At 36.5% G+C, this 24,988-nt stretch overlaps 3 protein-coding genes across 11 annotated transcripts in view; 2 read left to right on the top strand and 1 right to left on the bottom strand.

Moving 5' to 3' along the window:
* Nucleotides 1-1,132: 1,132 nt before the first annotated feature.
* On the bottom strand, nt 1,133-3,904 carry cga (glycoprotein hormones, alpha polypeptide). The gene is made up of 4 exons (XM_008399877.2): nt 3,800-3,904; nt 3,604-3,715; nt 2,137-2,324; nt 1,133-1,393 (listed from the first exon to the last, which is right to left on the bottom strand). Exons 1-4 carry the CDS (start codon nt 3,800-3,802, stop codon nt 1,316-1,318), a joined length of 381 nt encoding a protein of 126 aa, XP_008398099.1. The 5' UTR covers nt 3,803-3,904; the 3' UTR covers nt 1,133-1,315.
* A 5,781-nt stretch (nt 3,905-9,685) lies between these two features.
* On the top strand, nt 9,686-18,249 carry LOC103458808 (heterogeneous nuclear ribonucleoprotein Q). 3 transcript variants are annotated; one of them, XM_008399875.3, is made up of 12 exons: nt 9,686-9,843; nt 11,331-11,490; nt 12,243-12,361; nt 12,556-12,663; nt 12,789-12,902; nt 13,130-13,306; nt 13,463-13,598; nt 13,991-14,196; nt 14,617-14,766; nt 14,855-14,976; nt 15,146-15,471; nt 16,687-18,249. In XM_008399875.3, the coding sequence occupies exons 2-12, from the start codon at nt 11,343-11,345 to the stop codon at nt 16,713-16,715; spliced, it is 1,635 nt and encodes a 544-aa protein (XP_008398097.1). In that variant the 5' UTR covers nt 9,686-9,843; nt 11,331-11,342; the 3' UTR covers nt 16,716-18,249. The 3 variants fall into 3 exon arrangements, with proteins under 3 accessions (XP_008398097.1, XP_008398098.1, XP_017158120.1); XM_008399876.3 differs by having other exon boundaries at nt 16,690-18,249; XM_017302631.2 differs by lacking the exon at nt 11,331-11,490 and having other exon boundaries at nt 9,690-9,843.
* Nucleotides 18,250-20,450: 2,201 nt separating this feature from the next.
* LOC103458807 (sorting nexin-14) overlaps nt 20,451-24,988 on the top strand; it is a 30,126-nt gene continuing 25,588 nt past the window's right edge. For 2 of the 7 annotated variants that reach the window (XM_008399873.3, XM_017302529.2), the window contains exons 1-11: nt 20,453-20,697; nt 20,781-20,922; nt 21,031-21,151; nt 21,513-21,586; nt 22,015-22,093; nt 22,169-22,212; nt 22,700-22,787; nt 22,858-22,942; nt 23,026-23,182; nt 24,464-24,539; nt 24,616-24,660. In XM_008399873.3, coding sequence (XP_008398095.2) covers nt 20,786-20,922; nt 21,031-21,151; nt 21,513-21,586; nt 22,015-22,093; nt 22,169-22,212; nt 22,700-22,787; nt 22,858-22,942; nt 23,026-23,182; nt 24,464-24,539; nt 24,616-24,660 — 906 coding nt within the window. In that variant the 5' untranslated portion in view covers nt 20,453-20,697; nt 20,781-20,785. Of the gene's footprint in view, nt 20,698-20,780; nt 20,923-21,030; nt 21,152-21,512; nt 21,587-22,014; nt 22,094-22,168; nt 22,213-22,699; nt 22,788-22,857; nt 22,943-23,025; nt 23,183-24,463; nt 24,540-24,615; nt 24,661-24,988 lie in introns of all 7 variants that reach the window. The other 5 variants (XM_008399872.3, XM_008399874.3, XM_008399870.3 and 2 more) reach the window with 4 other exon arrangements.

Consider the following 24,988-nt stretch of genomic DNA (forward strand, 5'->3'; position numbering starts at 1 on the left):
TTACACTTTTCTAAATCAGTTTTCTTTCAAAATGAAACTTGTGAAACTAACAAAAACTGCAGGTTTGTGGTGATTTTTTTTCTTTTGGGTTAAAACAAGTTGCTTATACAGTGGAGAATCTAGAAATTTTACTCGGGTAACAGATGTGTGACCCTTCATAGAAAAATTACTCAATTAAAAGTAAAAAATACTGCTATATATATATATTTTTTTTTGTTTTATTTTTTAAAGTTAGTCAAGTAAGTAAATATAACTACCAACTCTGTTAGTTATTTGTTTTTCACAAACAAAAATGGAGTGGTGTCATATTTTAACATTTGGGTTAGCTCAGTTTTATCTGACAGTCATTTCTATGCAGCTACAGCCCAGCAGGGGGCACTACACAGTTGCATAAATAGCTTATACTTCCTGTTCACATTTTTTCTTGTCTTTTCTCTTTTTTTGGATTAATGGATGTTTTACAGATGTTTCTTTGTATCAAACTCATGGGTCCATATTATACGAGTCGTATTAATATTTTTTTATTTAATTTTATGATTATAAACAGTATTCAAGTGTTTGAAAACTTTTTCTATTTGGAACAATGTGGAGTTAGGGGATATAAAAAAACCTACCATGCAGCAATACATACTTGCTAATGTATGGAACTACATATTAAAGTACTGCACATTAGTAAAATAGTATTTTCTAGTAGAGCCCCATCTACTGGCCCCACATCCTTGTAAATCAGAGCCAAAATTCCCAACAAAAACAGAAAATTTATTAACGCTTAATATATAAAACTTTTTCTATTAATAAGATGGGAAAGTTTGAACAGAAATGGGAAAAAAATTTTTTTGTAAAGATTCAGGTTTTCTGCTATTTTTAGTACATCGAACTGAATTAGTTGTAAGAAGAACCCCAGAAGAATTTATTTAAAAAATACCAATAAAATATAATTTTTACAGAAATTAAAAAAACGTAAACCTCTTTTTTTTTTTACATAAAATGTTACTAGTTGTTTACATAAGTCATTTTAGATCCTATAAAATAATTTATTTTGAACATAAAGTTTGCAATCGCATCACTTGCCCTGAAGTTTCACATCACATAAAACAGTTTATAAAATAAAAAAGACACCAGACTTTCATGATGACCTCTTGGTGCACTTTTTTAATTAACTTCAGGTCCTCAGTTATTGATACGCAGTTATCAATGCAAACACAAAGGCTAGTTACACATCACAAACACAGAAACGCTAACATAAACAACACCTGCTTCCAAACAGAGAGCAGCTTGTGCATTTCAAAAGAGACAGCCTGCAGGTTTCCACGTTTCATATCAACTTATGGTAATAGCAGGTGCTGCAGTGACACTCTGTGTGGTTTCTCACTGGGAAGGTGTCTACCGTTGTCTGCAAGAAGGTAAAATGAGCAGGAATGAATAAGAAAGAGATTAATTGTGTATTTTATTTATTTTTTAAGCTGAATTTTATGAAAAATCAGCATAGAAGTAGACAAAAAACATATAAAAAGTTATCAAATGCTGACGTTTAGCATTTGATAGTTTAATCTTAGCTACATTTGCTATGAAACATTAGCATTTGATAGCTAACGTTTGCTAATGTTAGCCACCAAAGCTATATGTTAGCTATCAAATGCTAACGTTTGCTAGTGATATATGATATAAATATGTGTTAGCTAACACATATTTGACAGTGAAATATGAATGAAAGAAATCAGAAAAATACCTTTTTGTATAAAATATAGAGAACAACATAATTTATGATATAAACATATATGAAATACAGCTTAAGCACACATAAAATAGATTTTATAATAATAATAATAATAATAATAATAATAATAATAATAATATACTGTATAATAGCATTATGCAATACATTATTATATATTAATTGATATTTTGATGTGTAAAAATGGCACTGGACAATTGTTGACTGTGTTCTTTAACTTTGTGTGTATATATATATATATATATATATATATATATAGTATGTATAAAATAAATACTTCCATAATAACTGCTTGCAAGTGTGCTAAGTTATTTGCACTAGGAATTAGACCAAAAGTACTTGGTATGTTTTTGCAGTGAAAACTTTATGCATCTAGTTTAATTAAATGAATAATTTTTTACCTCGAAGCTGTGCTTTGCAACGCAGCACGTTGCCTCTGAGGTGATGTTCTTGGGGACCGCCATCGTCTGCATGGCCGTCTGCGGCGTCGGGTACGCCCGGGAGAAGCAGCAGCCCATGCACTGGTAGATCGGCGCATGGTCCCGTGAAAGAATCCGGTTCAGGCCCAGGCTGCATTCTCCACAGCCCACTGCAAAACCAAACAGACACTGTGAAACACTACAGGGTGGTTTAAAATCAAGGTTTGAAAATTCAAATATAAAGCATTTGTTTCCAGCTTTAAGTTAGAATTTAAAGTTTAAAAATTTTATTTAACAGCAAAAGTTAATTTATTTAAACACCGATTTTATGTTCTGATGCTTTATTAATCTTCAATTATGAGCTAAAGCTTTATTTCAAATAATTATTTCACATTATGCCAGGAATCTGCCCTCACCTAGTTGAACAAGAACACATCGCAGCATTATTTTCACTCACGTTGAAATAAATACTTTTTACTACAATTTAAATTCATGATTCAATTTGCACAAACAAAATATATTTTAATGCATTTTATTAAAAATTACACTGAATTCTTTTGAACAGAGCTAAAGCAATGTCAGAAGATATTTTCCTTAACGATTTGGTCAGTTGGATAAAAATTTTAAAAAGAGCCAGATAAACTTAACACAAGATACAAAAGCATGCAGCTAAGCATCCTGGGAAATAATCTCTTTATCTTTTTTCAGTTATTTTTAATTGCTACCTTAAAAACCATAATATTCCTTTGGAGTTATGACAAAAGTAATAAAACGTTAACAAAGCTTATGTTGTATAAACTCACGAAATTTAAGTTCAAAATCCAAAACTTGAAACATTTATTTTACTTAAAGAGTAAAAGTTAGTAGATACAATTAAATGAGGCTCAAATGGTTTTACAGTGTAGAAAGGCAGCGAAGGAGTGAAAAACACTACAAAAACACAAAACCTACTTTTAGTTTAGTTTAGTGGAAATATGTCAGTACACTTGAAATGAGACAAAAACAATTTATAAGCAATGCTGATTTGGAGCATTAGTCCTCAACATAAAGGATATAAACAAGATTTAGAAACTTGTTTTAAGTTAATAATTCCTTAATATTGATGGAAAAGGTACAAATTATTCCACTTTTAACATGGGAAAATCAATATTAAGGAATTATTGACTTAAACAAGCTCCTATGGCTTCCTTACATGTTAGTTAGTTTAGTCTTAATTCAATTGTACTAAGATATTTGCACTACAAATTAGACCAAAGATACTTGGTAAGGTTTTTTTTTTTTTTTCAATTGTTTTAAATTGTTTTAAATTGTCTCCTTTGTTCTTTAATTTTTAGCTGAAACTCAAATAATGTTATAAATGTTTATTTTTTTAGCTAACAGCTTGTTTGTGTGTAGCTTGTCTGTTAGTTAAAATATGTAAAAAAAATGTATCTAACAAATCATCCTTACTGCTTGAAGAGTCGAAGTTGGGATGAGAATCAGCTACGTTCAGAAGAAAAAACAACAGAAGAAGAGTCACTGCGGCCGACTTCATGCAGCCCATAGTCGTAACAGCAGACACCTGTAACACGGAGACAAAAAGACATATTTATTAGAGAATATGTTCGGTTTTAGAGCAATAAAATAGAAAGATGCAGGCTGTTACCATGTTGCGATAAAGCTTGTCTTCATTCCGCTTCTTTTCAAGACTCCTTTATATTGAGGACTAACCACCGAAACAGCTAATTTTATACCTGACTACTTCCTGGATTAGGTGATACCTGCTGACCTTATCGCTGATCTCTGTGATTCACTGTTTACTTTGCCCCCTTTCCTCTAATCCATTTAGAGCCCAGAAAGATTGGAACAAGTTGTGGAAACTCATAATATACTTCCCCCATCCTGGCGATGGCCGTTCTGTTTAATCCCTGGATTTTTGTTACCTGGTAACACAAAGGTTGCTGTCGTACATCAGATCAGGACAGAAAGATTCCCATTAATTAGGGATTTTGTCCAACCGTAAACCATTTATAGAGTTATTTTACCAATAAAGAAAGTGTTTTTTTATCGGAATAACAGGACGTTTTATGCCTGTAAGTGTTGTGTTTTTAGGTTAAATGAACTTTTACTCATGAGTCACATCCACTGAAACATGGAGTGGGCGGCAGATTGAGCTCAACATGTGGCTGGAATCAGACAACCTTTCGATTGCAAGATAACGTTTACTTCCAAATTTAATGTTAACGGCATCATTTTGAAATGTATCTTGATTTGCTAGAGGCAAGTTATTAAGACGCCGTTTTAGGACCTTTGTAGACTGAAAAAATAAAAAGGTGAGTAAATTTCTGCCCAAAAGCTCTGCAATGTTGAGATTAATCACAGAGATTTTCTAGAAAAAATGTGAATGTCTGAGCTCCAAAAGTCTAAAATTTGAAATCTCTGAAAATTTGAAATTATTATGAGAAATCTTCTATAAAAAAAACAAGAACATTTTGGTGCTCCAAAAGTTGAAAATTTTCAAGAAAAACTGAAATCTCCAAGAAAAAAATTCTCGAGGTCCAAAAGTGAAACATTTTAGGGAAAAACAACTTTGACGTTTTAGATTAATTGCAAAATTTTTCTGGAAAACACTTGGAAATTTCTGAAACGGACGATGATTGACAGCGCTAAGACCCGCCTCCTGACTCTGATTGGTTGTTTCCAGATATTGCCACTTTATCATTTGTCACAAGTTTTAATATGTTTTAGGTGGAGATTCATTTATGAAGCCACTTCATCAAAAATGATCCACTTTCATAGCAGTGCAGCTCTTATTAGCTATTTTTTGGCATTTATAAAACTGCAACATAAGTTTTTATGACCATTTTCATGACCACATCAATTTTTTACGGAAACAAGAGATGTAATACTTCATAATAAGATTAGTTTAAGTTAAAATAAAAATCACAGTGTAGTAAAAAATACCTCTAACAGTCAATATTTTCCTAAAAGTCACTTAAATGTCATCTGCCACGACCATCTTGGGTTTTGAGAAGACTATGACTGATGTAAGATTATTTTCTGTTAATGAAAAGCAAAAAATACTTTGTTATAAGTGAATTAATCTGCCAGTGTAACTATTACTTTTTATCAACACTAAGGAATTATTGACTCTAAAAAAGTTCCTATATGTTGCTGAAAAGTAACTTGTAAGCTAGTTTTGTTTCATTTCAAGTGCACTGAGATATTTCCATTGGAAACTAAAAACTACTTTGTGTTTTTGCAGTGTTCTCTCTGTGTTTTTTCCTGTTCTTAAAATGATTTGATTGCATATCCAGGATGGATTCCATGAATAAACGCGCAGCAATTTGATATCTGATAAGGAGTTTCCATTTGTCCTCCCGCGATCTCTGAAAATGTCAAGGATGAATAATTTATTTTAGGTTTAATTTGCGAGTTCCCTTAAGTGCCCATGTTCCGTGTCCTTGGTTGTTTTGGTCATAAATCCTCCCTCAAGCAGTGAGAATACAAGAGACAACACTATAAAATAATAATTTGTCATTTTGTAGCCTTATGCTTTTTTAAAGTAGCACTTAGATGTTTTTTTTTTCCTCTTTTCTTCTAAAAAGTGCCTGAAATAGCAAACAGAAATGTTAGTTTAAACAGAATCATAATAATTAAAACACAAACCTTTAATAATCTGGATCTTTTATTTAAAGTTCATTGGAAAGTAAATCTCCTTCTGATTGGACAGAAGCCCATCTTGATAGTGAGCATGGCTTAACTTCCTCTGATGTTGCCATGGTTTCATGTTCACCTTGAAGCAGGAGTGTCTAACGTGCGGCCTGGGGGCCATTTGTTGCCCTTGGACTGACTTTGTGCGGCCCCCAACTGCAATTCAAAAGTGATGTAAATTTGTCTTGTAGATTCAGATGGAGAAAAATTGTAAACAACATAATTTTCTTACACAAGAAAATATAAAGTACAGCACAAAGTATTCATGTTTTTATAACCAATTTTTAACAAAAGTAAAACCAGTAAAATCCAGAGAATTTTACTGAAAAGCCAACTTTGCTGCAACCAAATCAGCTTTTATTTTCTCTTAAACTTGGCTAAATATGGCAAGCATTTTGAAATAAGGTGGCACAAATTGCTGAAAATAAATTTATTCAATCAAGCCAAATAATTTTGTTTTATTACAGCTAACATGCTAAATTAAAGAGGTAGTAGTGGCCTATACAAAACCTTTTCTTTAAATTTTTTGTACAAAATCATTCTCATACAATGAGATTTTAGTCTGCTCAGTTCTACCTATTGTCACTTTAAATCCAAATAATCAGTTTACACACGCACGTGAAAATGGCTGCAAATAGATGCACAATTATACAATCGTACAGCTTTGAAAAGCAGAAGTGGAGCTTCCTGCACAACAAGCAAGAATGCAGCAAGCGGTTTCTGGATGGTAAGACAACAACAAAACACTTTTTATATTTTCCAGCAGCCATTTTAAAGTGCATACAATGGTAAAATCAACTGACCAAACATAATGGAGCTCAGCTTAGGTTGCTAGGTAACGGGGTAAGCTCTACTGGGGTTGCTAGGTAACAGCGCAGAGACCAAATCTGACTTAACAATCAGGAAATTTTTGAAACGGCTCATTTTCCAGACATAAAAAAAAGATTAACTTATTGCCAAAAAAATGGCTGTGTATTTTTTTTTATAAGCGTTTGTACAAAAACGTGCAAATTTTTGTCTAACAAGCAAACCAGCAACAACAGAACAAAGTAGCAATCCAGTCTCTATACAATGAATAACTGTTTTAAATCCACACATTCATAACCAAATGTGAAAAAAAAAGAGTTCACAGAAAAACAGAGAAAAGACATCTTAAAGTCTATTCTCTGAGCTACAGGGAGTCGTGGTAGCGACTGGCGATGTGCTCCATCTTCCTGGTTTTAGTCAGAACGCCAGCAGCAGCATTCTGGATCAGCTGCAGCTTTCTCCTTAGATAGATCTGTGAAGACACTGTTGCAGTAATCAATGCAACTAAAGATAAATGGATGAGTTTCTATAGATCTTTCTGGGACATTATTCCTTTAATCCTGGAAATGTTCTTCTGGTTATAGAAGGCCGACTTTGTAACTGCCTTTATGTGGCTCTGAATGTTCAGGTCAGAATCTGTCAATAATATGGAACATTTCTTGTTGAATTGTACCTAATAAAGTGGCCAGTGAGTCAAAATTACTGGACTCAGTTTCAGGGTATAGAACTGAGTTCATGCCAAAAATAATCTGCAAGAAAAATATGTACTTCCTGTTACCAGTTTTTTAAAATTTCTGTTATTTTTCTTCTTTTCTTCTTTTTATTGCTAAATGGCAAATCCAAACTATTGTCTATTGATGCATCAAAATGTGTTCAATACAACTTGAGTTTGAAAAATATTTGTTCAAAACTTAAATTGAATAGAAATGTAAAATTATATTTGATATATTAGATCATTCTGTCAGGGGCTGCACAGTGGCACAGTTGGTAGAGCTATTGCCTTGCAGCAAGAAGGTTCTGGGTTCGATTCCCAGTCTTTCTGCATGGAGTCTCCATGTTCTCCCTGTGCATGGTGAGTTTTCTCCGGTTACTCTGGTTTCCTCCCACAGTCCAAAAACATGACTGTCAGGTTAATTGGCCTCTCCAAATTGCCCCTAGATGTGTGTGTGTGCATGGTTGTGTGTCTCTGTGTTGCTGTGGTACAGACTGGCAACCTGTCCAGGTGACCCCACCTCTCACCTGGAACGTTAGCTGGAGAGGAACCAGCAACCCTCCCAACCCCACCAAGGGACAAGGGTGCAAGAAAATGGAAGGAGATCACTCTGTCCCTGCTTGGGGAAAGTTTTGTACTTCTGGATTTCTTTTTCACCTATTTATTATTTTAAATCTTATAATTTACTGTTTGTGGTTTCCTAACGCTGGATGAAAGAGAGCCAGACAGTTTCACCACACGGTGGCATGAAAGATCTGTTACAGGGTCGGTCCTTACAGGTCCATAAAAGTCCAGAGGTCATCAGAGCAGCTTGTCGTAAAAGTCAAGATTCAGGAAAATTAAGAAATTACACTTCTTAGCAATAATTTTATTGTTTAAAAATGAGAAATGCATAAAACAAAAAAAGTTTGACTATATATAGTCTTTTTGCATCTCATGAACACACTCCTGCTATGTACTAAATATTTTTTGCAGCATATTTACTCACTTTCACATATAGGTGTGTATCTATGTTTGGTACAATTTTGGTAAAAAAATTATAATTATAATAGAGTAGAAAAGAATAAAATAGAATAGCATCTTTAATATCTTTGTAACAATAAACATTGTACAATGAAATCTGGGTGCAATTCTCCAGATAAAACAATTTCTTACTTTCAAAAAAGACTATAAATAATTACTTATCAAATAGCAATCAGCAAATGATAAAAAGTGAATTGAAAACTAAAACAGACATAAAAATAGACATGGTCAAAATGACCACTTAGCAGTAAATCAACATGGTGATGGCTGATGGGTAAGAAATGTCTCTTGGTCATAATAATATGACTAAAATAAAAGTATGGTGCAGGAAAACTACTCCTAAAACTATCTTTGTTTGTCAAAATATTACACAAGTAAATGTAACTAGATACATGCCATCTAATATTAATTGTAAAAAGTTTAGAAAACCATGTATAATTTTCCTTTCAGAGTACAATTATGGCCTATTCTATGCTTTTCTATGAACATGGGCGGTTCTAGACAGGGGCCACCAGGGGGCCATACCCCTGTTTAACTGTTCCTTGTCTCTGTTATAACACCTGCACATAATAGATTACACTGAATAAATTCCTTATAATAACATGTGCTGGCACATAAACTGTATCTTAATTCAACTTTTTTGTTGTTTTAATCTTTAATAGTTTGTGAATTAAAAATTAAGATGTTGCAGATTTAGGTTTAGCCATATTGAGATGGAATTGCAATTTTCATTTGCAAGATCAGGGGTCTGCAATCTGCAGCAGCAGAGACACTTGGTGGCTCTTTAGCTCACTTGATATATTAAACTATGAAATATAGCCATACATACATATTTATTAATCATTCTTTGTTCTGTGTCCCCATTAAAAAAATAAGTGCCCCACCCTGCCCCCCTTGCAAATTTGGCCTAGAACCGCCCTTGTCTGTAGTTGTGACTTGTGATTTTCAAGAGGTATAAATATTTCTTGCAAGACACTGTAGTTGGCATTAAAGCTACATTGTTTTTGTATCTTTTTCGGGTTTTTTTCATTATATTTCTTAATATTTTTCAAAATTTACGTTTTTATTTGATGTACCGGACTCATTTAGTCAAAGTTACATTTTGTCTGTAAATGTTTCTTTCACTGTCTTGGTTTAAAGAATAAAAAACGTGGTTTTAATAGTTAAAATGCCGTGGTTGGGAGACAAACCCGTCCGTTGTCCTCGCTGTAATTGTGTCGGATGATGCTGCGGATGACCCGCCGCTCTACAAGGCAAGCCCGTGCAGGGCTGTCCAAGAAACCCCATCGACGAGACAAAACTCGAGGCGTGAACGTGGCAGCCATTTTACATCATCAAGAGTGAATGACTGAAGTCGGACCATTGCCGGGAGTTTTACACTTTTTCCGTCTTTTAAATATCACGTTTATCTTCCTATACAATCAGCACCACACTCATTGGTGTGCCAGCGGCAGGTAGGGCGAATGCTTCTGAAAAGTCTCGTTAATGTTGTTTTATTCAGCGCTAAACCCCCCGGAATCGTGCGGTGCTGTTTCAAACAATGTGGAAACTGGTGGTGGTTGGGAACGAGTTGTCCAGACCGGCTTTTTGAAAATGGACTCTTCCTATGTGGCGGCACGTTGACTAACCACGCATCCGCTGAGCTAAGCACTTAGCTTTCCAGGCCTCGTTAAGTCATATTAAATATAAAAAGCGCGCTTTGTCACTTGGTGAAGTCTACCAACAAATGACGTTCTAACAATGGCCTCAGTGGTAATACCGTGCGAGTTAGCATGCTAGCTCCAGCTAGCTCATTTTGACAGATCATGGATCTGACATGCTCATTGTCAATTTATGCTAATAAGGCTCAATAGGGGAGCTTGGTAGATGCGCAAAAGATGTTGACAACGTCTTACAACTATACTGTAAGCCCTATCTTCTGTTTATTAAATCAATGACGGTAGTTTCTACTAAAAACGCACACATGAGTCTCGTGTTATTGTCCCAAAAAGGGTCCGTAGTTAGCTGTGCGCGCTAGCCGGCTAGCCTGCTAACAGTATCTTTAGTGTCAGGCGCTAAACACAACATCTTAAACACATTAAAAATAACCAACTATAAACATCTCCATGCATTTATGCACTAAAATTCAGCATAGTTTGTTTCCGAGAGTGAAATACACATTTGTAATTGGCATTTATCCTTTGACTACAGACAGCACGTGTTTGTGAGATTGATTAGCCAAACGTTTGAAGAAATAATTTAGACATCTGTCCACCCAAATCAGAAATAGCTTTGCTGAGTTTTGAAATGCGAAGAGAACAGTTTGATCTTAAATCTGCACAAGTTGTCTGCTTATTACCGTACAGCAGTACAAATTGAACACCACGAATTACAGATTGAGTTTGAGTGAAATTTGGAACATTTATTTTGTGCCACCCAAAAATAAAGCAGCACATTTGTACTCCACGGTCAGCCACCGGAAGCCGGGGAACATTGTCTGAACACGTATATCAGCTGAAGTCAGCAGTGAGAAGGTCGGCTAACATGCAATTAGGAGAGCATAGCGGATCCTGCGAGTAAAACGAAGCCAAACCAAATCAGAATGCCACAATAAGACGCAATTTTCTGTTTAATGTGTAACAATTTGGTATGTGCGTTGTCTGTCTTGTGCACACTGTCCACGTTTGTTACTTCTTCCAAGCTGGAAGCTGCCAGTAAAAAAAAAAAGAAGAAAAAAGAGTCAAGATAGGAAGAAGTTTCCAGCCACAAAAAGCAAAGTTTATTTCACACTGGAATGCCCCTTGTAAGATATTTTGAACAAAAGTGTAAAAAATGACTCCATATACCAGGATCACATTTTTTTGTTTGCATTTCTGTATTTTTAAGATGATATTGTTGACAAATCTGAGGCTTGAACACATCCAAAGACCCAGGATTAATTTGGCTCATTGCATTTATACAGATTTCTGGAGACATGGCCACAGAACATATAAATGGAAATGGTCCAGAAGAGCCAATGGACACCTCTGCTGCAGTTACCCATTCTGAGCACTTCCAGACTTTATTAGAAGCTGGTTTACCACAGAAAGTTGCTGAAAAACTAGATGAAATTTACATAGCAGGTAAGGCATTATGAATACACTTGCATATTCAATATGCAATTCTTTGTATGAATTCATGCATGTATTGTCATTTTATCACCTTTTTGAATGGGGGAATTGGGATCCTGAAGCAACTTTTTGTGGTTTCCAACCAAAATGGGTACTGCAGTGCTTCAAAAATATTTAATTATACACTATGTGATTAAAGTGTGTACTAAAAACACAGGATATTCATTCCCAATATGGTGTCTGGATTGATAAATAATCCCCCAGAGTTTTTTTTTTATGACCCCACTCGTATATCCAAATGACTTTAGATTTTAAGCTAGATTTAGATATATATTTTTAATTTTTTTGGGAGGGGTTGGTCACATGTTAGCTGCTAGTTTGGGCCAGATGGGGCTGAAACAGAAACAATGGTGGCAGCTGTCTGGTGTGGCTGCCTTGGACAGGTGATGGCCCGCCATACAGGGGAAATGTATTATGGTTCAGTTAAAATCTCCTGTAATACAGTGTGAAAGACTTGCAGCGCATCACATTACACTTTTGCATATGTTGTGATTAATTCTTCTGAACTTGTCCACAGCTTCAGTCCCATTTGGTTAGGCTTGTGCAGTCCTCCCCCCCACCCCATTTTCTTTCTAGCTGTCATAGTGATTTATTAATAAAGGAGCTGCTGTAGAAAAGTTTGCACATGGATTTTTCTTTCACAGGTGGTGAAAGTTTTCAGTGTTTACAGTTGGTAGCACATGTCTCTGTTGTCCATCCTGCAGGTTTGGTGTCACACAGTGATTTAGATGACCGAGCAATCGAGGCTCTGAAAGAATTCAACGAAGAAGGTGCTCTCCAAGTCCTTTTACAATTCAAGGACAGCGACCTCTCACATGTTCAGGTATGCAGGACGTGTTGCTGAAAAAGAAAACACTACTTTATTCGTATTTTGTAATGTAGAGCAAATCCGTTTGTTGTTGCTTTTAGATGAGTGTGAAAATAAAATGTCACCTACATAAATGACAGCCTCTGGTTTCCTCATGATGTTTTTTTTTCTGTTATTTCCTCGTTCTTGATTTTTCTGTATCTTTCCAGAACAAAAGTGCCTTTCTTTGTGGCGTGATGAAGACTTACAGACAGAGAGAGAAACAAGGGACCAAAGTGTCGGACACCAACAAAGGACCAGATGAAGCCAAAATCAAAGTGAGAATCGATGCTTTGAATCAATATGTTAGCAGTTTTTGTTTTGAACAGTGAGAAAATTAAGCAGTGTAATGATTTTTTTAAGTGTTTATTGTTAAAGTTGCTTCTTTTCTGTTTCATTTCAGGCTCTGCTGGATAGGACTGGTTACACGCTTGATGTAACAACTGGGCAAAGAAAGTATGGGGGTCCTCCACCAGAGTCTGCCCATACAGGAGCCCAGCCCACCATCGGTACAGAGGTACATAACTTCCATCTTTATTCTCTGCTTTATTCGTATTTAAACTGCTTGAAGTGTTTGTTTTCACTCCAGGTGTCCAAATGATGACTTTTGTTGTTGTCACCCGTAGTAACCAAGGTTACAGTGATGTTTTACCGCTAAGAACTGACTGGGTGCCTTCTCCAATATGTCGTCCGTACTTCTGCTACTGTTTTAAAGGAAAATGATTGTTTTCATGATCCTGGCAGATATTTGTGGGGAAGATTCCCAGAGACCTGTTTGAGGATGAGCTGGTTCCACTGTTTGAGAAAGCTGGCACCATCTGGGACCTGCGCCTGATGATGGATCCTCTCAGTGGCCTCAACAGAGGCTATGCCTTTGTCACTTACTGCACTAAAGAATCTGCACAGCAAGCTGTCAAGCTGGTATGCATGCTCCTCTACAATTATGATACTTATTATTTTATTGAGGGAACATTATGTTGCATTCATTTTGCTATTATTTTACAGATGCACCTAGATAGGTTTTTTTTTCTTCTATCTATTCAGATTTTAACTTAACTGTTTTCTGAACATCCACAGTGCAACAACAATGAAATTCGACCGGGTAAACACATCGGCGTATGCATTTCCGTGGCCAATAATAGACTGTTTGTTGGCTCCATCCCCAAGAGTAAAACAAAAGATCAGATTGTTGAAGAATTTGCTAAAGTTACAGGTGAGTCCGGTGGTTTTTCTGTGTAGCTCAGCAGTATTTCTGCAGCTTAATGTTTGTTTTTCTCCGTTTGTTGCAGGTACAGCTTTTATGTTATTGGAGAAAATAAAAATCATTTGCTTGCTTTTGACTGAATAGTTGACTGGATTTGAGTTAGTGTTGCACATTTTGCAGCTTAGAACAGATTGACTTAAAAATAAGTCGAGATTTAATGTTTGTCAACTAAATTTACACATTTTAAATTATTTGCAAATGCAGCAAGGACAGTTTCGGTAATTTTCTTGGTTGACCACCATTAATTGTAGTATCTGTATTTGTTTGCAGGCAGTTGTAAACATGTTTTGTCTGGAAAAATAACTTGGTTTTTCTCTTCTTCTTGCTTTTTGTCTCTGCAGAAGGTCTAAATGATGTCATATTATACCACCAGCCAGACGACAAGAAGAAGAACCGAGGCTTTTGCTTCCTGGAGTATGAAGACCACAAGACGGCGGCTCAGGCTCGCCGCAGACTCATGAGTGGAAAGGTCAAGGTGTGGGGAAACGTGGTGACGGTGGAATGGGCCGACCCGATTGAGGACCCAGACCCAGAAGTCATGGCTAAGGTGAGCCGCAGAGATTTAACGAAGCTGCCGTGTTATCGCCAAGTTGCGGAAGATGATTAGGGCCAATGGGGGTTAGGGTTATGAATCGGTTATGAATTCAAATTTAAGAATTATCACATTTTTCCTCATAATTTGCATTACTTAGATTTTTTTTTCTCTGAATTATTCTATTAAATTCTTTCTCTTGGAATTTAATTTATTTTTCCTCTGATTTCTTTATTTTTCTTCTTTCTCGAAATTTTTTTTCTCTGAATCCTTTTTTCCCCCTCTAACTTTAATCATTTGAGCTTAGTCAGAACTCTGAGGGGAAAAAAGTCCGTTCTGTTTTTCTTTTTTTTTTTTTTCACCCCCCAGTGGCCCTAATCATGTTTTGTCCCAAATTATCCATTTCATAAAAACTAAAAACCTCCTCTTTCACAGGTCAAGGTGCTGTTTGTGAGGAATTTAGCGAGCACTGTTACAGAGGAGACGCTTGAAAAAACGTTTAATCAGTTTGGAAAACTGGAGAGAGTCAAAAAGTTGAAAGACTACGCCTTCATCCACTTTGAAGAACGAGACGGTGCTGTGAAGGTATGAAAGAAAAAAACCTAATGAACGCTACAAATTAGCCTGGTAACCACGGGTTAAAGAAAAACAAACAACCTTTTCCTGTTTTTAGGCGTTAGCCGAGCTCAATGGCAAAGAACTGGAAGGAGAGCACATTGAAATCGTGTTTGCCAAGCCGCCTGACCAGAAGAGGAAAGAACGCAAAGCCCAGAGACAAGCCGCCAAAACGCAAATGTAAGCAAGAACAATGCTACTCAGGCTAGGGTTGGCAGCTTGTAATTAACTCTGTTACAAGTGAGACCCTGCTTTATTTATTTCATTCTGCTTCAGCTAAAATCATACCAATAAATCACTAAGTTGTCACTTTCTGTAAGAATCGTTGAACGCTGGTGTTTCTCCCCAGGTATGATGAATACTACTACTACGGGCCGCCTCACATGCCGCCGCCAAGAGGCAGAGCAAGAGGAGGGAGGGGCGGCTACTCTTACCCCCATGATTACTACGGCTATGAAGATTACTACGATTACTACGGTTACGACTACCACAACTACCGGGGAGGCTACGACGACCCCTACTATGGCTACGACGACTTCCAAGGGTCTGTGCGAGGTGCCAGAGGGGCCAGAGGAGGCGTCCGCGGAGGAGCCAGCCAGACCAGAGGCCGCGGGGCCATCACACCCAGGGGCCGATTGGGCTTCACCCAACGCGGAGGCCTTGGAACAATCAGAGGTACCGGAAGTTCAGCTGAATGTTTCAGTTTATTATGTTACGTTTCATACGCAGAGAGGGAGACAAAAAACGGCAGGAGGTCTAATCAGGAAAACTATTTACAGTTAAAAGAAGAGGCTGTTTGTTGAAGTAATGGTAATGATGAAACACTAGAGGGAGACAAAACCTCCAACATGAATTTTAAAGCAAAATGACGTTTGAAATGGTTGCTAATGCAAATTACAAAATAAAGCAGCAGAAAACAATTAGATGTTAGAAAACCACATGAAAAATAATGACATTTTGTAAAAGTGGTAAAGCAACAAAAATGTTTTATAAAAAAGCAACTGTTACAAAATTTACAGGAACAAAAAAGAAAGCAACAATAAATGGCTACATTTTGTAAAAAGCAGCAAGAAAAACCTTTACAAAAAGATTTTTGTTTAGATTATTAGTAAAAAAAAAAGCCTAAAGTACAGTAAAACTTAAATCACTAAGCTGTGATTAACTACAGATGTGATTAACTTACATTTAAATTGTGAATTAATTATAATTTCATTGAAAAACAAAAACATTCATCTTAAGTTTGTTTTTAAAACTTAAAATCTGAGCTGGCCTCAGGCCTTACTGTTGTTAAACAGATGGGGGCAGAGACGTATATGGAAATGCTATTTTACATCACAAAAAGGTCAAAGCAGAAAATGAAATTCAACGTCTTTTTTGTTAAAGTGATTTAAGGGAACCAGAATCTCTTGGCAACATTTTGATGTGAGGTAATAAAAACTAGATTCAATTAAACTATTTTTTAAAGAGTTATTAGAAATTATTAAACCTTCAGTTTGGTCCTGATTGACCTGAAAAAAGAAATTACCCTCCATGTAAATAGATTTAATAATTTACAATTTGAATTTTTATGGATTTTTCATAGTGGCTGCATGTATAAATTTTAAGTGTAAAATATAAAAAATGAAAAATTTAAGGCTTAAAGCTGCAGTGTATAAATGTAAGTGTGTAACATGTTAAAATTGTCATGTCATGCACCAAAAACAACCAATCGGAGCTGGGAGGAGGGTCTTGGTGCTGTCAATCAACCTCATGAATGCACTGCTAAATGTTCTAATGGTGGATAAACGGCTGTACTACCTCGCTGTAGTGCAGCATTTATGTTGGATGCATTTGGCCGTTCCGAGGCTGTCCTAGTCCATACCTGGTGTAATTGTTTTGTTCTGCGTTCAGCAGGGAAACGGGGCCGAGGGCGTTCCTGACCTGTCCCAGTGGAGACTGACTCGATGTGTGGGTTTACACCATAAGCTGCAATGGATGTTGAAATGACGAGAGCGACAACAAAGGTCCAGTGAAATTCCAGCCTTACAGAAGAAGAAGAAGAAGAAGAAACATCTCCCTTCCACCCATTTTATTTTCACTTCTCCCCCAGAAACCGCCACCCTAAAAGAAAACGATCAGATGATTTTTGAATATAAACCCATGTCAGCCTGTACGTCGCCCTGGTTCTCAGGGCTCTATCTATGAATTGCCCTTACAATCTGCCCCTTCCCTGCCCCCGAACATGCCATTTAAAAGTAAAAAACAGAATAATTATTGAAGAAATTGCACTTTTTAAGTTGTTAGGTTTGAAGTGGCTCAAAGGAGCTTGATACTATTGTATATTTTTGTGCTAATCGCAATTTTTATTGTCGAAATATCCATGTTATTGTTTGATCTGGATGTTTGAAATAGAACATTTGCAGGGTTTTAGGGTGTACCCACCTGGCATGGATAAGTCAGGCATTCCAGGAAAGTGGTTCTTTTCAGAACTGGTCTTTAAGGGTTGGTTGACTACCTCAGTACAGAGGACTAAACTACCCGGCCTGTACTGTAAATAGGGAAACTATATAGATGAAAGCAGGGCTTGTTTGCAAACAATATGCACAAGAGCTGCAGCGCTAAAACGATGTACTTAATGTAATATACTCCTTTTCGCTGCAGCTCTGCAGGCTGTAAACAGTCAAGCTGGGCATGCAAAACAATCTCATAAGATGAGTTAAAAACGAGCCCTGCTTTTATCGTATTTTGAACTGAATTAGCTGCCTTGCTTCTTCAGAGTATGTAGTTACTGGTTGTATAGTTTTTCGGAAAATGTTACGTTTTGTAAAGGCTTAAAATCAGAAGGCATCCAAATGCCTTTTGATTTAAAAAACAAAAAAAAAAAACAAAAACAAAAAAATACAAAAATTAAGGCCCTGCAGTGTCCCTTTTGTGCCACTGTTTTATTCCGCTGGGAGGGTTTTTATATTCATGAAACACATTTTCAAACACCATCAGAATAATGTCAGCAAACTCTAAACCATCATGTAAAATCATGATCATCTCGAATGATCCCTTCCTGCATCATAAATGGCGCCCAGCGTAGTCGACCTGATGACTGAATTGCCATATTTTGCAGTCAGAAAGCGTGCCTAACTCCAGCTGCTGTGGTTGTAGAAGGGATCCCAGACCCACAGTGGTAGAAGGGATACTGCAGTGAATGATTTGTTTCCAAGTATAGCATAAAGGAAACTGTTTGTCAATCCCAGTTTTCTATACAGTTAACTCCCTCAGTAAAAAAAAAAAAAAGCATAACAACCACCTTTTGAAGAAAAAAAAAACACATACACGCATAAACAAAAAAAAAACATGTTAGCAGTTTTAAACTATTGTTGGTGGCCAACAACATTTTTTGCATTCCTGCAAATAAATTGTTTTATACTGTAAAATGGAGGTGAGTGTAACTTATTTTTGTAATAAAGTTTTTGATTTCTATCTGCGTCTTACTCTCTGGGTAAATGTTGGTGGTGAGCGGCTGTGAGCTAACAAAAGCCAATTATTTTAGTTTGGAGTGTAAATATTTAGCCAATATAAGCCATTATTTTTATTTCTTTGAATACTCGACTCATTCAGTTTGATCCAGGAAATGGAAAAGTTGATTCTTTAAAATTAAGTAGCTGTTTTTGTCAATATTTTTGTTTAAAATTTATATTCAAATTTGAAAAAAATGTTAAAACATTTTATGGAAGTTCAAAAGTACTCGGGCCAAAATTTAAAATTTCTAAAAATATGTTGGATTTGAATGTGAATAAAGTCAAGATGGGTCATTATGAGACTAGTTGTAACATGGCTTCTCTGCTGTTCTTGTGATCTATTATAATTTGACTTTTTGTATAATTTTGACTACTTTTGTAGTTTTATGAATTTGTAATTTGAATTTATTCTCATAATTTCATAACTTTTATGTTTTTTATTTCGTGGCCTAACGCTAGTGATCAGTAAACTAAGGAACTATTAAACATTTTTTTGTAAGAATGGAATCATAGATCCAAAACTTCAAATATTTTTTCCGTGTTAAATAAAATTTTTCGAGTTTATTATTTTTGGGCTCCATTTAAGAAAACTGAAAAACGCAACGAAAACGGGATCTAGGTCGATCCTCATTTGCAATTAAAAGCTGATTTGGGTGAACCAAGATGTACTTTTAGAGTACAAGTCAATGAGTAGAGGAGGTCCTAGTTACCATGACAACAGAAGGTTCCCAGAACACTTGGGAAAAAATTAATTTGAGTTGAATTCAACATTTGGATTTAAAAGTTGTAGTTGTGCCCTTGAACATGATTCTGTAGAGGGTGTGTACATAGTTCCTACAAGTCTGAACCAGAAGGAATCTGCGCCATCTTGGTAGGCAAGTGCAGCGCAAAGCCTAGATGAACCACAACGTTTCAATGGATTTCAAACTCTTCACATGAATAACAAGGTTCTGGTGACTGTCAGTACATGTAGTAACATGCTAGTAGGCTACATGTCCATTTTAGCTCAGTAAGTACTACGGTAAATATCACAGATATTTTTGTAATACTAGAGGTACTCAAACATTTTGATCAAATAAGTTATAATAGGAATGAGGAGAGAACTACTGAGCTTGACTTTTTTATTGTTGTCATAGCAACACCATAGCAACTGTCATGACAGTTATTTTGGTACCTACTAAGATGACTGCCAGATACAAAGTTCCTGGAAGTGACATCACCTGAAAACTTTCTATACATCAGTTCTCATGTGATGTGCCACACTTTTGGGAACTTTAACTGGCAGCCATCTTGGCAGGAAGTTGCTATAACAACAATAAACAAACCACAAGCTTAGAACTTGCTCTCACCTGGTTCCTATTTAACTTACAAATAAGATAAGTACATAACTATTACTAGATCACAATTTTTGAGTACTCTAACCATTATTTACTGTTGTACTTACTGCTGAACTACCAAAATTAGCTTAGCTAACGTAGCAACAAGACACTTTGAATTACCTTGTTGAAAATGTGCTATATAAATAAAATTACCTTTTACCTGCAAGCTAAGGCGGACATGCAGCCTATGTGTATGTTACAACATGTACTCACTCTGCCAGTCACCAGAACCTGGTCGTTCATGTGAAGTGGTCATATATCCTTTACAAATCCACTTAAACATTGATTGTATACGTCTGTGGATTTAAAGCTGCAAAGCTCCTCCATGGTGAAGTTTTCCATGTGCACACTGGTGAAGAGTGCCCACATATTTTATTTTTGTTGTGCGTACCCTTGCCTACTAAGATGCCATGAATCACTTTCGGTTCAGACTTGTGGGAACTAAGTATTGGGTGGCAGTGTTTTTCAAGCAGGGGCCATGGCCCCACATTGCCACCCCTTGGAGGCACCACTGAATAATGTTTATTATTATTGTTTAAAAATATTAAAACGAATCAAAACAAATATTATTTTCGTATCTTTTCTGAACACAAAGAAGAGAAATAACTTATTTAGCTTAAATTTGTATGACTTACTTAATGGAATATCAACTTTTTAAAACATGTCCGGATATTTTAGCACCTCATGATTTGACCGCAGTCATGATTTGCGAACATACCCAGATGAAGAAAAAAAGTCCTCATGGGATGGTGTAGTGTTTGGTGTTGGTGAGAACTACAGGAGCCAGAGGCCGGACTGGCGGCGAGCGCGGTGACATCACGCGTCTCCGGTGTTGACAACCAGGCAGCAGCCCCTCCACGGACCGGGCTGACAGCCAGCACCGCAGCCATTAGACCCGCAGCTCTCGGAGGAACCATGCTGCGTGATCTTAATCCCAACAGCTGCAGACGGGCACCACGCCTGCGCTGATCATCCAACCATCCAGCAACCTTTGTGTCATTTTCCTGCCTCTGCTCGGCCGTAAACCGGCGGTAAGTGTTGGACTGATGAATAAACTGCAGTAAATTTCCCAGAACCCGACGCTGCAGCGTGTTTTTGTTTTCATGGGTTATAGGGAAGATGGGCAGCATCAGAGCTTTTCTGCAGCTGACGAGCCGCGGGATGAAGCTGGACCGGGTCAGGGAGCTCGGCAGGCAATACCCAGTTTTCTGTTTTCTCCTGCTGCTCTTACTGCTGACCACTCTGCTGCTAAACAGGCAAGTGAACGCCGCTCGGGGTCCCTGAACGCATCACATGTTGACCTGGGATGACGTAATGTTTGTTTGGCATGTGATAACTAATGATGTGATTTGTTTTGTTTGTAGATATATTCATATTATCATGGTGTTTTGGTCCTTCCTGGCGGGTGTGGTTACATTTTACTGCTCACTGGGTCCCGAGTCGCTGCTGCCAAACATATTCGTGTCCATTAAACCAAAAACAAAGGTTGGTCAGACTTCTGCGACCTAGATTACAAAATCAAAAAGGAAGAGTAAATTTTCCACCAAAAATTTCAGAAATTTTGATACTGATCTCAAAAATTTTCTGAAAAAGAAACGAGGAAATTTCTGCGTTTTAAAAGTTGAAAATTTGTGAGTGGAAACTTAGAAATTATGAGACCAATATCAGAAAATTTCCAGAAAAAACACGGGAGACTTCCAAGTTTGAAAAATCAAAAAGATTTGAAATTCCCATATTTTTTTGCTGGAAAAATGTTTCATCTAATGACCCGGACATGCTGTTGTAAAACTCAGATTTCACTTTGTTACTGTAACAGGTTAATAATGTGAGTAAATTTCTCCCTCAGTCCTTCCAGCAGGAGCTGTTTCCTTTGGGCCACAGCTGTGCTGTATGTGGAAAGATTAAATGCAAAAGACACAGGTATGACTTCATCACATCTCGAGTAAAACTTGAACAAAACTTGAGTGAAAAGCCGACTTTGCTGCACCCAAATCAACTTTTATTTAATTTATTAAACTCGGCTAAATATAGAAAATATTTTGACCAAAATCCTGTTTTTGTAATCAAGCCAAAAAGAATGTGAAATCTAAATACATTTATTTTAATACAGCAAACTTGCAAAATCAGTTTTACATTTTGGATGTATGATGAATCCCCTTCTTACAAAAAAAATAAAAATTTGATTACTGTCTGTGCTTGATTGATTTATGGAAACATGACAAAAAGTTTGGACATCCCTGAAATAAAGAAACTAATTTGGAGACAAAGAAAATAAAAACTACTAGTAGTGGTCAGAAATGACTTTAGCTCTTCTTTGTGTGTAATTCTGTGATTTTTTTGCTTCCCAGACCGACTTTGTTGCTGGAAAACTATCAGCCATGGCTTGACCTGAAAATACCCTCGAAGGTGGACGCTTCTCTATCTGAGGTGTGACATTACAGTTAAACAATAAAAGCTGCTTTGAATCCACTGATCTCATGTCATATTTTTTATTTTTCACAGATTCTGGAGCTTGTCTTAGAGAATGTGGTATATCCCTGGTACAGGTAGGTTTTTTTTTTTATGCTAAAGGGGGACGTATTATGAAAAATACATTTTTTTTATTGTTTTGTTATACTTCCATTTGGGTCTCAACTGCTTCTAAAAACAGCCAAAGTGCTTAAAAATAAAACAGCCAGCCATTTTTTTGGTAATAAGTAAATACATTTTGTTTGTTTCAAAATCCCAAGAATGTGACCGCACACTGTGGCGTCACCTAGCAACCCCAGCAGAGCCCAACGTCGTTGCCTAGCAACCCCAGCAGAGCCCAAAGCTGTTACCTAGCAACGTTTGTTCAGCCGGTTTTACCGCTCATTCTGAAAAGAGCTCAAAATAGGCAGAACTAAACAGACTGAAATCTCATTACTTGGGTAAAAAAAACTTGATGAATATGTTTTGAATCACCCATAGAGCCATTCTAGTACCTTTAACATTTATATTTGGGTGTAAAATGCGATGCTGCTCGATTTGAAGTGACTGAATGACGTCTTCCAGAGAAATCACAGATGACGACTCATTTGTTGATGAGCTGAGGGTGACGTTGCGCTTCCTCGCCGCTGTCTTGGTCCGCCGAATTCAAAAGGTAACAAATCCTAACATTATTACTATTTTTATTATTAGATTTTATCTTATTTCTCTCTGTTTCCTCAAAGGTGGATGTGGCTTCGCTCATCACTAGAAAGCTCCTGAAAGTTTCCATGAAACACATTGAAATCATCAGCAAAGCCAGGCAGAAAGGTATTCCCGGTTTCAGCACACTGCCTCCTGTAGGTGGCGATCGGTACTGCAGGTGTAACTTTACGTTTTGTTGTCCGGAGCAGTGAAGAACGCAGAGCATCTTCAACAAGCGGCGCTGGACGAGTTCGGTCCGGATCTCCACGTGGCGCTGCGCAGCCGCAGAGATGAACTCCTCTACCTGAGGAAGCTGACTGAGATACTTTTCCCCTACATCCTGCCGCCCAAAGGCACAGACTGCAGGTAGCGCACCGCTGCGGCACAAAATATACAAACTGCCACGTAAATGAATCCTTTTTTATTTAAATTAATCTCCAAATAAGAATGAGCAAAAGTCTATGTGTTCAGATGGAATTACAACAAAATGTGGATCTATAAAAAAGATGGCCGAATTCACACACATGCAACGTAATGTGTATTTTTATTTAAAAATAATACATTTAATATCTTCTTTCCTTCACATTTTAAAGCTTGCATTGCTTGGATTTTTTTCTTTCATAAAATCTAACAAAAATACATTAAAGTTTGTGTCTCCAATGCAAAAAATGTGAGTTTAATTACCAAATAAAGCAGGGTGTCCAAAGTGCGGCTCCTGGCCCGTTTGTGGCCCATGGACTGATTTATTCTTTGGTCCACAACTGCAGTTCAAGAATGATAAAAAAATAATTACTTTAATCAGGGTAAAATTATTTTTGACATCAAATTTAAGTACAGCACAAAGTATTTGTTTTTATAACCAAACTCTTATAATAAGTAGAATCTCGTAAATCCAGGATTTTTTACTGAAAAGCCGACTTTTCTGCACCCAAATCAGCTTTTATTTGACTTATTAAACTTGTTTAAATATATCAAACGTTTTGAAAGAAACCAACCTGAATCCTTCACTGCAAAAACAAAAAAATCTTGCGAGATATTTTTGTTTAGGTTCAAGAACAAATATCTTAAAATAAGACAAAACTAAGTTACAAGTAACTTTTCAGCTAGCTATGTGAGTTTGGTTAATAATTCCTTAATATTGATGGAAATGTACTTGATTCACTGGTAGATTATTTCTTTAATAAGACATCTTTCCAGTGTTATAAGTGAAATAATCTGCCAATGGACGTTGAGTTTTTCATCTTAAAACAAGCTCCTACATGTTGATGAAAAGTTGCTTGTAAGTTAGTTTTCTCTTATTATAAACATATTCAGATATTTGCACTGGAAACTAAACAGAAATATGGATACTTTAATAAGATTTAGTGTTTTTTGCAGTGAAATTTCAGTTCCCTTCAGTTATAAAGTTAGATTTGATCCCACCTGATTCTTCCTCTACTTCTTTTGGCTGCTTTTCCCCCCTAATTTTTCCATAAAGTTAAGATATTTTACTATTACAAACATGTCAAACCCATACAGCCAAACTGTTTAGTCTATTTTATTGTAATTTATTCATCCCCCTCAGAAGAGCAACAGTCTGCCTGCTGAGTGGGTGTGAACACTCGGCTGTTGTTGTCTTGAAGGATTTCGTTTTATCGTCTCCAACAGATCTCTGACTCTGCTGATCAGAGAAGTTCTGGCCGGTTCTGTCTTCCTGCCTTCGATGGACTACCTGGCCGACCCGGTGAGTTCAGATCCATTTGGAGCTGCTGTCACTTTAAACCTCCTGCTGATAGAAAATATGTTTGTTTCCCTTGCAGGACACAGTGAATCATTTAATTTTAATATTTATCGACAATTCCCCTGTGAGTACGTTCAACCTTTGATCAAATTTCACCAACGTGTTTTTTATTTCTGATGTTGCAGAGTGGATGTAGTTTATGATTTATTTACAAACTTATTTAATAAATAAGAATACAGTTAATTTATTTGAGTGAGAAGCAGCCTTGCCATTACAAATGTAAGCAAAACACTGTTGATAAACACTAATTTTACATTTGTGGTGCTTCTGTTAAATGCGATGTGAAAAAACTTTTCCCATTGCCACAAAACACACAACTTTGAAACTTTTTAAAAAAAATTTCCGTGTTTCCATTAAGCAAATTTATTTTCAAAATTACGAATTATACAGTC

This window comes from Poecilia reticulata, chromosome 22, assembly GCF_904066995.2.
Source record: "Poecilia reticulata chromosome 22, P_reticulata-male-v2, whole genome shotgun sequence".
NCBI lineage: Eukaryota > Metazoa > Chordata > Actinopteri > Cyprinodontiformes > Poeciliidae > Poecilia > Poecilia reticulata.